General features: G+C 44.6%; 1 protein-coding gene across 1 annotated transcript; it reads right to left on the reverse strand.

Moving 5' to 3' along the window:
- Positions 1–691: 691 nt before the first annotated feature.
- dcaf7 (ddb1 and cul4 associated factor 7) lies at positions 692–13958 on the reverse strand. Its single transcript, XM_069185647.1, has 7 exons — positions 13260–13958; positions 10103–10261; positions 8120–8231; positions 7198–7316; positions 6520–6729; positions 5318–5435; positions 692–4688 (listed from the first exon to the last, which is right to left on the reverse strand). The coding sequence occupies exons 1-7, from the start codon at positions 13395–13397 to the stop codon at positions 4516–4518; spliced, it is 1029 nt and encodes a 342-aa protein (XP_069041748.1). The 5' UTR covers positions 13398–13958; the 3' UTR covers positions 692–4515.
- Positions 13959–15357: the final 1399 nt, after the last annotated feature.

Here is a 15357-nt window from a genome sequence, read left to right on the forward strand (position 1 = left end):
CAGTGTCTTCTAGCAGTGAAAGGAGATTAAGTATTTTCACAAATGTTAGACAGGTCCTGCTTTCCTCTTTGCATAGTGCCTCTTTAATTAAAAATTAATTAAAAAGGAAAATGGTGATCCATTGATCTATACTAATAGCATTTGATATGATGAAAGGAAAAATAAAGATCTTTTTTGTTTAGAGGTAACCCGGAATTAAAACATGCAAATGAGTAAAGAGTTCTTTTTGGGCCTGTTAATCCATCCATTTTCCCCATTGCTTTGTCACAGGGGAGCCCAGAGCCTGTCCTAGCAAGCAATAAGCACAAGGCAGGGTACACCCTGGACAGGACACCTGCTCATCGCAGAGGGACGCATCTTATTTCTTCTAACTGAACACATTAAATCCACAGCAAAACATCCACATCTTCAAAGTAATGAAGAAATCTTATGTTTCAGCTGAATTTTCTTCCAAGGGGGTATGAAAACTGTAGAAATGAAGGAAAAATTATGCATTTTACAAAAAAAGTAGATTTTAATAAATTAACTTATGACAGCCTTACAACACATTTCTCATAAAATCGCTTTTTGTGGGAGTCTCCATAGGGCAGAAGTTAAAAGACAGTCATTTGCTATAATAGAATGCAGGGTAACTACATACAATAAAAACAAGACATTCTACTGGCGAGACAAAAAGACACCGACAAGCCCGTTGTACGAAAATGTTTAATTTGTTGTAAATAAACAGCTATCACAATTTATTAAAGCACACTGCTTCAGAGAAAGCAAAAGGAAAATCACAGAGATTTACAGAGAGAAGAGGGATGTGCAGAAGGCAGAAGAGATGAGTGACAGAGGCTACTGAGCCGTTTGAAACCCAGAGAGCAGATCCAGAAGAAAACTGGTCCAAAGTCAAAATCGAGGCCGAAAGGCATAATTTCCCATTCCATTATCCTGCAGTAATTAAAAAATGGAAACTTCCATCATCCTGCAATGATAATGTCAGCTGTACTTTGCATTCTCTCTGCAGAATATTTGAGGAGATTAACTGTAAACCTTACATTTCGGTAAAGTAATCCAATAATTCACTCTAATATGCATTTAATTGGCTGCGGAACTGCCTGGTTGTGAAACACAAGCCTTTGTAATGTCTATCATAATCACTCCAAATGCCAAATAGAGGAGTTAAACTTGCCACCCTGTTTTTGCCAAAGGTTTAAAACAGTCACCAGGCAGCAACCTGCATAAATTTCAATTTCCAGTGTGCTTTTCGTCCCCCCCCCCACACACATTTTACAGGACGGGATTGGGGAGAGTATAGTAACTTCTGGCGGTGTGTTCCTAGCTCTCAGCGATTCAATGAAGCTTAGGCACATCTCTTGCCAGAAACCTCATCTTTATTCTGTCAAATGGCACAACCCTCTGTGCACAGCCTGGCAAGGGTATCTTTTGCCACTGCAGGCTGGCAGTTACAGCTGCAAACCACAGAAAGTAAACAGTGCTTTCCTAAGTACGCTATATAGAGATAAGGTCTACACATGACAAAAAAGATTATATAGAAAAGAAATTAAAAAACAGGAAGAGAATGACTGCCTGAATATTGCTATCAAGACCTTGATAAGGATAGAAGATGCATTATATATTTTCCACTACAAACATGCTAAGGGGTTGAGATGGGTAACCTTTTCATATTGAGCACAAGGGAGAGAAGGGTAAAAACGTACAAAAACGCAGAGGAGTTCCTGGTGTTAGCTCTGGACATGGCTCTGAGGCTGGACTAGGGCAAAAGCCACTTTAGGAATCTGCCAGAAAGCTAATGTCCCAGGCCCAGTTTGCAGCCAGAACCAGGACCGAGGGAGGGCTTGCTGAAACCGATCACATTTCTCCACGGATCCGTCCACTTAACCCCACGAAAGATAAGCCCCCCGGTGCAGCTGCTCACAGCTCCAGTGTGCTTTCCAAACATGGTGCAAGCCCGCTTCCTGCAAGCAGCGCAGGAAGAGCAGAGCTCTTTGGCTCTGGCCATGACGAGCCCTAACCCCTGGGTCAATAACAGAGCCTCACGAAACAAAGGGAACCCCAACTTGGCCTTGAGAGAAGAGGAAGGCATCTTCTGCTTAGCTTCTGCTTACAGAAATTGGGTCCAGGCTTAGAGACAGACTCTTGCCATGGAGGAGCTGAACCTGGACCTCCTCGACCTGTGTGTGGACTAGATAACCGTCCCTCTGTTATCTGGAAGAGATGCCCTTCAGCTTCTGAAGGCACACCTCTTTTGCCTAAAATCCAACCTCATGCGACCGCCTCATACACCATCACTTAGAAAGTCAGACAAGGATTTAGCTCGCTGCATTTCATTTCTTATAATTTAAATGTTTTCATTAACTATTTCTAAATTGGATTCTACATAAAAATAATAAAAGATTAAAAAAAGAGCCCACAGGCCTGGAAATACAGTTCCAAGTTTTCTGGGTAGCAGCTCTGAACAAAACTGCTTCCAAAAGGATTCCTTGCTTTGAATGCAATGCATTTAATGTTTGTGCGCTGACAAAGTTGTTTGCATACATCAAACTTAAGACAACTGATCACCAGGCTAATAAACGTTTCTTCAGCTCATTATTTCAGTATAGATTTAAATGCTCATTACACAAATCATTCATCATTAAAAATCATTCAGGGATTGACAAGTGGACACAGAAATGCAGATCAATTAAAAGGCGAGCTTATTGTTCAGCACCTTTCCTTTCAACCTAAAACAGTGCTCCAAAAGGTTCAGAAACACAGGAAAGAGACGCTCCTCTCATTGACCCTGTCAACTCAATGCTTGCTCAACACCACTTCAGGGTGCAAAACCTATAAGAGGGCATCATGAATTCAACAAAAATGCACACCATTACCATGGATTTGATTACAATAAAAAAAGATTCAAACTTTCAAGGCTCAAATCCTTTGTGGTCACCAAGGAGAAAAGATAAGTCATATTCCTTCATAATCCTGTATGTTGTGAAAAATATTTTGGTTACAGGCAAGCACATTATTTATTCACTATACCTGCTTTCTAAAACGTTAAGGAATTTCACAAACAGCAGACAAAGGACTTTGATTCCAGGGGAAGGGGAATTCCCTTACATGGCTCCTGGAACTAGGAGCAGATGGCGACTTAATGTTCTTTAATAATGTTTTAAATGCACCTCGTGATGTTCATCATGACAATGCTGGCTGGCTGGCACTGGCACAGACAGACATGATTCTAACCCAAAAGTGTACCTGTGTTGCATTTCTAGTCAGTTTTATGAATATTTTCTGTTAATCCATCAATCACCTGAAGCTAGAATGCACAATGCAATGTAACCTCTGCCCTTCTTCCACGGAGTGCTTGGGATTTTCTCAAAGGCTAGTACGGCTCCTTCACTATTAAATGCTTTACTTTCAATCACCCATTTTAATACATGCAAAACACAAAACAAAGTTGGCACGGGCAGCCATAAGGAAGAGTTTCAATTTTAAAGGTGCTCAGCTGTAAAAGTCATTAATTCAGTCTATCCAGCTCCAGACCGGTAGGATACCGAAGTCAGCTCCCTGTCTGCATGTAGAATTTATCCGAGGTCCACAATAAATCGGAACTCTAACCTTCCCGACCAATCAAGTTCTAAAATCATGATTGCGGCTCTAAATAAAGCAGGTCCAAGAAGACAGAGATGCCATCAACTGACGGATTTAGGAACTCCTACTGGCAGGGACATTGAATGTCTGAATATGTCACTGTCCAGCTACAACTGACCTTTTCTTTAATGTGTCTGAAAAACACAGTCTTCATTACAGTCACCATTCTAGCCACAAAAACAATATCTGCACATATGAAATCTTCCAACAGGCTTCTGTGGTTAAAAGCAACATCCTTCCCTGTGGTGGCTCCATGGAAGATCTACAAGCCCCCAGAACCCATACTGATACCTCATCTGGCCCACCTGAGCTATGCTCCTCATATTCTAAGGTCTGGAACCACCACTCCTCTCTTGCACACCACCTGGTCAAATGAGGAGATGCACTCAGAGGCAGCAGACAATGCACAGTTGGCTTGTGGAGTCTGAGTCAAACTTCCATCACATTCCTCACCCTTCTCCATCCAATTAAAAAACGGTAAACCACAGACCGTGCCATTTCATCCTTCGCGCTTCTTGCTAGAACAATGAGATGGGACCAAACAATGATGTCAGACCTTGTACAGTACATGCCACGTCGTATTCCAGGTCTTCTGGCTGCTTACAAAACAGCAGTATATGTGTTGGGGGGAGGGGGCTAATATTTTGGCCAGTGAGTGTGCAATGAGCTTTGTCAAACCATCGATTTTATCCTTGTTTTAAAAAAATAGGAATATGAGTCCCCAACAATGAAATGCAGTGATGTATTTTGCCACTTTTCTATTCTTCAGACCTCAAAGTCTTCTTCCTTGCCTTGACCCACTCCTCTCCCCTCTCCTGCATCGCCAAACCCAAAGCGCTACCCCACACCCGCCTGCCCTGGCACCTCTGGGCAGGACTAGACCCTGAGGATCTCCAGGCAGTTGTTGTAGCAGATGGCGATCCAGTCAGGCTGGGTGGAGGCCCACTGCACATTGTTGATCTCTCCCTCGGCGGTGTAGGCCAAGATAGGGTCCTCAATGGCACGGGGCATCTGCTGTATGTCCCAGATCAGGGCCTGGTGGTCATCAGCTACAAAGACACCAAAATGTCAGCCACCTTTGCACACAGGCAATGCAGGCATTAAGCAAAATCATCTCCCGACGACTTTTCACAATAGTCTCTCCACATGCACAAGCTTCATCATTCAATTACACCCATTTCTTCCAGTTTGGTAAACTGTTGGAAAAAAAGCTACCCTCCTTTACCAGGTGACCATTTAGGAGGGCCCAGAAAAATCTTATCTTCTATATATTTCTTGTAGACCACAACTCAACATCACAGTGAGTACCCTTCCTTGAGAGAAATGTCTAACAATTTTAGAAAAATATGACTTAAAATCTTATCTTCCAAACATTTTGATCACAGACTCATTTATAAAATCACTTTTTATAAGCAGATTCTCAGCAATTTACCAAAAATGGCTGGATTAACTGTTGGGATCAATGAGATGCCAGAAACCAGCAAGCTAGATGAACGAACAGTCCTTTGGTACATCATTGTCATGTGTATGTTTGATGTAATTGAAAGGCAGGGATTTTATGCTTTAATAACCTATAGTTATGCAAACTGGATTAAAAAAATGAAGCATGCCACTACAGATGTTTCACAGAGGAAGTATCCATACAAGTTCTGAAATTTGCCCAGATTCCAGATGTTACCTGCAGTACAGATGTGGCAGGAAGAGTGAGGTGCCCAGGCTATGCCATTGACACAGGCCCGGTGATTGTTTAACCTTGCGACCGGAGTGCAGGGCACACGCACGTCCAGAATCACCACCTGCAACGCAAACGCCAGTTTATAACCCAGCAGACAGCAGAGGTATCAGGTAACAGATCATGCAATCAGGTAACAGATCATGCTACCAGCTATTTCCCAGCAGCCCTCGGAGAGATTTCAATTTACAGCAAAAACCAGTGTCTGCATTTCATGGCAAATGCTTCCAAGACCGTTACAATTTGAAATGACACAAGAGGCTCTTAAAATCAAAACAAAGGACCAGGTAATGAAGTGCTTTTATCTAAAAGTTAGGAGGACAAAAAACAACAACAACAAAAAATCAAACTTAGGCACTATTGCAACACACGATTAAGACGATTAACAGATTAAACTAACCGCCACATCAGGCTGTTTCTTGAAGAAAGCCAGAGTTTTTGTATCCATTAGTTACTATCAAACAAGCTAACCATCTTGAATCATTCTTATGTCTAAGTTGCCAAGTTTATGGTGAGAAAGTAACTCTAACACTGACAATAGAGCAGAAAAGAATAAAGATAATATATACACAGTTACCATTAAAGTACTCTTCAGTCAGTAAATGCTAAGTGAACCTGAAACCATGTTCTTAGTGACAAAAATGATTTCCCATATATTGACCTACTGTCCAACTAAACCAAGGCCTCTTTTATAAAGGTATCATGACAAGGTCACGTCAAAACTTCAGGGATCTGAAAATCAGATTTGAATAATTCCTGAAATCTTATCTTTAAACTAAACGAATATCTTTGTCATCAGTTTACATATAATGCTTTAGAGTTGTTCACAGGATACACCATCCCTGTTCCTGAGGGTGCAGCAGGTTTTGTAAGTAGACTTTAAATCATGTTCTAGATTATGCCATTAAGACATTAAAATATTACTGGCTTAATTGGCCAGTTCCTCATTTTGGATGACCTATCTGAATCGCTGGACCAGGACTCTCAATATTCTAGATATTCTGGGTCAATGCCACAGCGGCTGTGTTCTGATCTCCTTCGGGACACCTGACGGGCAGGTGTAAGGCGAGATCCCGCAGAATTGCCAGCTGTACCGCCTGTGGCTACACTGCCCACCCCACTGGCACCAAGCCCCTGGCGAGAGTCACCTCCATGCCATCCATGGCCATGGTGGCCAGGTAGTTGGGGTCCTGCTTGTTCCAGCACAGCCGCAGCAGGGGGTGGTGCTGGGGGTCCTCGTAGATGATGGTGCTGTGCTCCAGGTGCCGCAGGTCAAACATGCGGACCGAGCCGTCTGCCCCCACGGAGGCGAACATGTCCCTGCCGCCCCCGGCCCGGCTGAAGGCGATGTCGTACACCTGCAGAAACACACAGGGCGCTCGCTCACTTCCTGTAGGGTGCGCAGTGCCTTCACTCCCACATTAAGTCTCAATTAACTTCACAGATTCAATCAGCAGCTCAGCTGGACACAGTCTGTATTTTCTCAGAGTATCTGAAAGCTGCTGACTTAAAAGTCCTGTTTGATTCAGGAACTGGTTATAATTTATTGTCCTTCAGTCATTATTCCAGCTCTTCAGAGCTCACATTCCATGTCCCCTCTGAAACGTGCACTGTTACATTATCCTTTCTCACACTGCAAACAGCTCAGGCAACAAAGGTAGGACATCAAACCGTTACTTCCAATACTGGGTCACAAGTTTCCCAGAATCTATCCAGGCAAGCAATGGGCAAACAGCTTAATAACACTGCTGAATGATTTATAATCTAACCTCAGGAAAAATGTTGAAACTCTTTTAGGAGTCCCTCGCTCCAAACCCCCACCTCACCTCTTTATCGTGGGCGATGAGTTGAGTCTTCACGTGTCCAGACACCAGGTTAACCCTGCCCAGCACCTGGCCCGTCTCCAGGCCCCAGATGGTGCAGGTGGTGTCGATGCTGGAGGTGCCTGCAGACAAACAGAGATGCTGAAATGGCAAATCAATACAGAGTGGGCGGACATGATGAAAGTAAACTTCAACATGGAATGACTGAAGGATGAAAAAAAAAAGGAACCTTGGTATGCCTCTGCTCCAGTCACGCATTTTTCCCCTTAACTAATGAGAAGTACATCAGCTTTTCCAAGACTTCTCTTTAAGCAGGTTCCGGGGATGAACTGATTTCCAGTAACTGCACTTTAAAGAACAAGCTAAGTGGCAGAAGGGCTCATAGGTTCCCTTGTGCCTGGGAGACATGAAGATAAAAATAAATCTATTGTGTTCTGTGGCAAGGAGCTGTGCTATTGCTCTCATGGCATGGCCATGGTGGCATTTTTGTATTGATTACCTATTGTGTATCCAAAAAGTCATCTAGTTCTGTCTGTTAGGTTAAGGACAATGGGGTTCACCTGTTTGTCAGGGGGGACTTGGGGTGCCCCCCGGGTTTTGGCCCCAGCCTAGGTGGATGAACAGACATGGCTGTTTACTGTCTTGTGACTCAACCTCCTTTGTGAACCGGTAAAGTTTGGCATTAGCTTAACTTTACATTTTGAAACCTAGAACATGTAAACTCCACACAGATAGTACCCAAGATCTGGAATCGAACCAAAGGTCCCAGTGCTGTTAGGCAGAAATGCTAACCTTTCTTGTGATCTGAGTCTTCCCAAACATACATTGCCAGGCGAACAGCAAACATTAGACTTGTGTTCTCCAGTGCGTCTGGCTGACACAGCCAACACCAAGCCAGTCAAAGTGAGTGGCTTCTCTAACCTACCCAGCAGGTTGGGGTCCACTTCATTCCAGTCAAAAGAGGTCAGAGGGGCACAGAAGTCCGAGTTCTTGTTGTTGTTTAACAGGCATTCCAGGCGTGTTTCTGTATCACTGACCTGGGGTACAGAGAGAACAAGCACTTACTAAAAACACCAGTTGCAACAATAAACCAATGACTGCAAAGACACTGAAAACTGACAGAACAAAACCCCAAAGTTTTCCTTAAAGAGGTGAAAATACCGCCACAGAAATGCAAATGTAGTCAAACAGAAAAGAGTCACATTCCACAATGCTTTCCAAAATGTATTTTATTAACACTAAAAAGCCTATTTTGAGGTCGCACACGGATTTTCATGATGGTACTGATCTCCTGTCCATGTACCACAGAAAAGGTTAGGAGTATTTTTTAAAAGGCAGGGACACCTTTCAATTATGTCCCCGAATTAATTAAACCTCAAAACACCCCACTCCTGCATTCTAGACCAAATGAATGACCTCATGAAATTCAGTTTGCTGAAGCAATTTAACACATAAAAACCTTAAATTTAGATTAAAGCTTGCCAATTGTAAATTAGCAGTCCCAGAGCTACACAGTTATTTCTTGCTCTGCTGCAGCTGAGACGCACCATGAAGTTAGCTGTTTATTTGAGACTTGTGATTGGGTTAAGGTTACAATTTTACAGGGGCCCAAGTTTAAAATAAGAAGCATGCACACACACGCCTTTCATGTAGTGTCTCCTTTAGTGACAACAACTCATCTGTTTTTAGAAACATTAACGAGCATGAGAACTTCTCTCCTCCTGCCCTATGGCTGCAGGCAGACAGCAGCAGTCCTGGCTTATGCGTGTCAGAAGCTGAGTGCTCAAAAGAACTCTTCCGCAAGACTGAAATCTTTTTCCAGTTTCACGTCTATTGTGAGTTTCATCCCAAAGCAGTTTACACACAGAAGGAAACCAACTGCATTCACTACTCTGGGCAATATGTGGAAGCCCCACTACACAGCAGATCAAGTCAGAATCAAGGGGAAGCTTTAGAAAGGCCAGAGTAGGGATGTACCTGGGTGTACATCCCTACTATAACGAAACATGTCACAGGATCTTTAATGAACAAGCTGTTTCAACGGTGGTTTCAAGTCCCATCCTAATGGTGGCACTTCTTATTGGACCGGCCTGTAAAACAACTCCAGAATGATGAGCGCCACCTACTGGTCCACCAATGCCACTTGTGGCTGCAACACAGGTTTTCTCTGAGCACTTTCATCCAAGTACTGACCAGGCTTAAGGCTGTTCAAACTGTGGCAAGACATGGTAAGGTTGGTGCTGGATGATGGTGTACAACGCAATGAGTCTAACCAATCACGTTTCTTTTAAATGAGCCCTAGGCAGAGAACAGCTGTTAAAAGCACCGGCTACTTTAACTGAACAGGTTGCTGAGGCACAAGCAATATTAAAGGGACATCTCATATTAAACTTTTCTTTTCCTTTTAAAGTGTCTGCAATCAACACATTTCTCAAGCCTGTGTCCTGCTTACTTGCCATTAAATAAAAAGAGATCCGTTTCTTCCAACCCAGGGAGACAACCCCTCAATACCTCAAGTATCTCAATATCTACTTTTATTAAAAGCTTAAGGTAAAATAAGGTGACATCATATGAACAGCTGCCTTTCATTCATTAGAAATTAATTTTGCATTAGCTTTTAATGTAAATTACACATAATGTAGAAACTGTACAGATATGGCATAAAAAGAGTCCACCTGCAACAGAGATTCAGGAGATTGATTCGATTCATGGATTTGCAATCCGAAAAAGAAAATGGCACAGTTATTCAAAGCAGCTACTGCGACCTCAGAAATGAAATGCTGACCAGAAGCCCCAATGGGAAGTCAAGTGTTTGAAACATAAAGCCTGTCTCTTCACAGAGCAGAGGGCATGTGGGTCAAGGTTCGAGCGGGACACGTGCGCTCCAATGAGGAGTGGGGCGACTCACTCTCCAGATGCGCAGGTAGTCTCCGCTGGTGGCGAGCAGGTCGGGGTAGACGCCCTTGGTGTCGGGGATCCACATGATCTTGGTGGTGGGGTACGGGTGGTCAAAGGTGTTCCTGCAAATGAACTCCGAGCTCTCCTCTTCCAATCCTACCAGTTGCACCTGAAAAAATGTTTACATTTTTTTATTTTCTTGGAATCACTAACTGTTTCATACCCACCTGTTTCAGAACCACCGATTCATAATTGCGACACACCTCTGCTGGGAAAGACACAGATGACAGGCATGGCATGCCCTGCCAACCACATTCTGTCAGAACACCTGCTTCTCAAACCTCCCGATCCCACTGTGCAAACAGCGAGACAGACATCGGATGGAGGACTGACGCAGTGCTCGCTGATAAAGCTACAAGCTCTACGGTATTGAGAGGAAACCCAGACAGCACCTGATGGGGAACTTCTTTAGCAGATACTGAGATACCTAATGATTTAAACAATCATGTAGACACACTAATTTTTTTTCAAGAAATGCCTTTCCAATAAAAGCACAATGTACTGTCTTAGCACAGAACCTATTAGGACACACCCAGATATTTTTTAAAGAACGGAGGCATCGCCACTCTTGCAACTAAGGCTTAGGGCCGAGTCCAAGATAAACCTTATCTTAGGAGCTTCAGAAAACTTAAGGGGTACAAGTTAAAAAAAACATTCAAGAAATAGATAAGACTCATGATGTATAGCAATTTGAAACATTTTCTCAATATTTGCAAAAAAATAAATCTAGCATTTCATTTTTTGGAATTCAGCATCATTTCTCCTTTTATCAAGCACCCACCACTCCATTTGGATTTGCCAATTGTTTTGTTTGTAAGAAAAGACTGTACTGCTGCACTTGAGAACGAGACCTGGAGAGCACGCTGAAGAGCTCCTCCGATACGCTCACAGCGACTGACGAGACAGGGTGCCAACAGGAAGAGCAGCGCCTTCCATCTGGCCTGGGAGTGTGCGCCAGGCTTCGGGGAGAAAGCCCAGCCCTGCCTATGGTTCACCAACTCTTGGACAATCCTTAGTGAGGCACATGATCGAGCTTGCACTCTCCGAGCACGCACTGCACTGCTCGAGTCACTTGCAAGCTCCTAATCTCTCCTATCCTATGGCAATATGTTTTTGCACAGACATGTTTTTAAATTTAAGACTTTATTCAAAACTGAATACTAAACACTCATAATGTGTTAGTCAATGTAAGCAAAAACTGAAGTATGTCAATTGTGTAAGTATCGAGACCCACGAACTCAATGTAGTAGTTACACATTTAACAGCAATCACAGAAACGAGTCTTGATGGTATGTCGTTGCACACGTGCTTGGCAAATTTGCTCAGACTTGCGTATGGTAATTTATTCCCTCCAGGACCTCATCAGTCTTGACAAGCTTTACAGTCCCTGCTGATGAAGCAGAACTATAGCATAATGCTGCCACCACCAATTCCTGACATCAGGGATGATGCTGACTGAGCGACACTGCTGGGTTGGCAGAAAATGTAATACTCTGCATTTAGACCAAACCCTATGTGGGATCTCACATGTGTTTTTTTCCCCTCAAGTTCATACAGGCCCCCCTTTACGGAGTGGCCAGGATACGGTTGACCCATGGCCATTTTCGACCTCTTTTTTAAATGTTGCTGTTGGCCACACAGTGGCGTCCCTGACCAGTTTCATCCTTGCTTTGTCCGCTAAGTGTAGAGGGATCTCTCAAGGCTGACTGATCCAGGCAGCGATTTAAAGTCCAACAAACTCTTTACTTTCTACAACTTTATCCCCAGGTAGCTCTGAGATCTCCTAGGGCTTTATGATTGAATCATTGTTTGGATCTGACTGCCCAACTGAGGGACCCTAAAGAGACAGCTATGTCTATTGTGAAGCCACATGAACCACTATTATTGCATAAGTAGATTAAAACAGACAAAGAGGGCCTCCACTCAAACACAGACCCCGGTTTCAGACTTCAGAGTTACTGGTATGTGCCTCACAAGACAGTGTGCCAGTCTGGCACAAACATACAGTATCTGTGCAAGTCCACATTTTTACTGTGAACATTTTCACATTTTAAACCCTCACACCCGAAGAAAGCTCCACTGCGTTTCCTTTCTTATCATTTCAGCAGGAATAAACCTTTTACTTGTTCCTTTGCAGACGAGGCCCTACTTGAACCACAGTTTTAAAAGCCGTTTTAAATTCCAGGGCTCTGCTAGGTGCAGTGATGAAAAGTGGTTTGGAGTGGAAAACTACTTGCATGCATTCCAATCAAGAGAGCAACTTGTTAGTTCAATTAAGGCTTCAGTGGGGTAATTAAGGGTGTCTGGAATGACAGCCAGGTGTGCACTCCCCCAGGACCTGAGCAAATTTGAGTTAAGGTGGTGGGTGATGCATCAGCTAAGGACACTATCAATATATTAGTTACTTCCTGCTAATGATAAACTGTGTAATCTTAAAAAAGTCCAAAATTTAGGAAGCATTTCAAAAAAGTATCCATACGTTTGTCGAACTTTGCACATGAGAAGTTACTCATCAATGCTTGTACGGCAACAACAGGACATGTGTTGAGTTCTGATCAACTAACCTTTCAAGAAAATAAAAGGGCTAGTATTCAGGATTCAAAGATCTAAGCCCACAGACTCTAGTACACGCTGGGTGGTTTCCGCACAAACTTTCATGTCTCGGCATTCACCACGCAACTGAGTTACAGAGCAAGCAGTCGTGTGGGAGCGCAGTGGTGGCACTTAACATATCAGTGGACAGCAGTAGCCTCTGACCTGCAGATTTATCGCTCCTATTTCACCCTGTAAATCCAGATCGCTTAGGTGGCCTTTGCCAAACACCGGCTTCGTGCAGAACACTAGCGAGGCGCTCATGTTTTATCACAGGGGGGGAGCAGAGTTTACTTGATGACACGAGTTTATACAAAAGTAGCCCGGGCCGGCGTCATCATGCTCAAACACGCCGCACTCGCACTTTCGGCTGATCGGTTTCCTTTTTTTTTTTTTAGCACCGCTTTCGGGAATCGGCCCCCCTCTTACACGCGTAGGGGAAAGACCCGGTCGAGCCTCTCGGCCGGACCCGGGTCCGTCCAGCCCGGGGGAGGAAGCGGGGGCGCCGGGCTCACCTTGTTGTTGTACTCCTCCACGAAGCTGCCCAGGGCCAGGCGGAAGCGCTTGTCGGGACGGACGCTCCAGTTCATGGCGTAAACCGTCCATGGCGCTTCGTATTTATAGATCTCCTTCCTTTTGCCGTGGAGGGACATGGTGCAGGGGGGGCGACCCGAAGGCGGAAGGGGGGGACGGCGGCGGCGGGGTGGGTTGAGTGAGGAGGAGGAGGAGAGAATTCAGCGAGAAAGTCGCCCCAGTCGAGCGGCGTGCGCGTCCCCCCTCCGGGCGGCGCAGACAAAGAGCTGAGCGCCGAGCTGGCCGAGCCCGGCAGGACGCGCTCCTTGCGGGCTTTTAGGACGTTTCGGTGTGACAATCCAGCCTCGCCGTCAATTCACAGCAGTGCCCCGGTTTGACCCGCCGGGCTGGCCGCCTCCCCCCCCACCACCACCCCAGAAGCACCAGGCACCCCTCGCCCCCGTCTCCGCTCCGCCGCCACACTGTCTCCCCGACTCCCAGCGGCTCCTTCCTGCGCCCAGACGGATCGAAACAAGCTGATCTCGGCTTCGGGAATCACCGAACACCCTCTTTGTCGGTACGTCGTGCTACTATAAATCCAGAAGCGGCGCATCCGAGACGACAACAACAAAAAAAAAAACCCCACACAAGACTAAGCGCTACAGTCGCTGGGTAAGCCAGACTCCCCCAAAAAATCCGTCGCGACACCCTATTGGCCAGAGAGGATGTCGCTCAAAGCGGGGCGGGGGCTAAACCGCGGCCAGGTGCGCTCTTTCATTGGACGAGGGAAGCGTCAGTCGAAATAGGGGCGGTCGTTTTGCTCGCTAGGTAAGCTTTGAGTGGCTCGGCGGAATTAGGCAAATTCGGAAGGCGGGATTAAGGGAAGTGAGGAGGAGTGTCATTGGATTGACGCAGCGTCAGTCAGAGTGAAGTGGGCGGACAGGTACGAAAGAGCTGTGCTGGGAAGACGGTCAATCAGTCAGGAGAAACGTGCCAGTTTCACCGAGAGCGTGGCTGGGCGTCATGTCTGCAAGCACGATTTTAACACTGTATCGAAAGTACTGGAGAAAACCACATCTACTCCCCTGCATGATTAAGCGAAACAGCTTCTTAGATTTATTTTCCTCCGGATATTTTGTATTTTAACGAGGCCAGTTGGAAACAACAGTTACAAACGAGATGAGATCATTCAGCACAAACAGTATACATTAGTTACTAATTGATCCTCGGGTATCAACCAGCTGTTTCTTGAAGGGCCCCTGGGATATCATCTTCAGATCACAGCTGGGTAGCGTCTCCCAGGCCGCAGGACCGTTTGTATACAGAAACCGGCTCCTGGTATCAGGTTCGGTTTCCAGCTGTGTTCACGGTTTCGAGTTTCACTCTTGATTCTGAAGAAGATGACGACTGTGTGAATTCTGTCAAGAAGCCTTTGAAGGTTTTGAAGGTTTTCCAGTCGTGTCCCCCCCAGTCTTCTCTGTTCAAGACTTAAAAAGGAGCAGTTCCTTCAGCCTGTCAGTGAAGGGTGTTCCCTTCAGCCATTGAATATATCAGGTTACTCCTCTCAGGGCTGTCACCAGAGAAAAAATATTTTAAAATTAACATCCATCAATTTAAATAAATTATTTTAACAATTGTCCTAACATTTTGTTTGCCTTTTCGGCTTCCTCGCATTGTTAACCTAAATGCCTAAGTATTTTTCCGAAAGAGACTCCAAGTTCAATGTTTCTAATTTTGCATACCTAGTTTATGTTGTTTCCATCTGCACGTAATACACTGCACTTATCTACATCATTTGCCCAGTTTTGTATCAGAGTAATTGGGATGGAGAGAGTAGTAAAATGTATATTTTCACAGCCTTTATTGGCACAGAATTAATTTTAAAATAGAAATGCCTCAATCATAGCTGATGGAATGAATGTGTGTGGGCTTCATAACGTCTGAAGAATAATTACTCTTCCCCAGAATAACAACATATTCCTGGACCATACTGCCTGTATGCATCAGAGATGGATTTAAGCACAATTGGTCCAGCCCAATATCTAGAAATGACCAGTTTAGGCTTCATAACTGTAGTTTAGAAATACAGTTTGGCCTAAA

This window comes from Lepisosteus oculatus, chromosome 28, assembly GCF_040954835.1.
Source record: "Lepisosteus oculatus isolate fLepOcu1 chromosome 28, fLepOcu1.hap2, whole genome shotgun sequence".
Classification (NCBI taxonomy): Eukaryota; Metazoa; Chordata; class Actinopteri; order Semionotiformes; family Lepisosteidae; genus Lepisosteus; species Lepisosteus oculatus.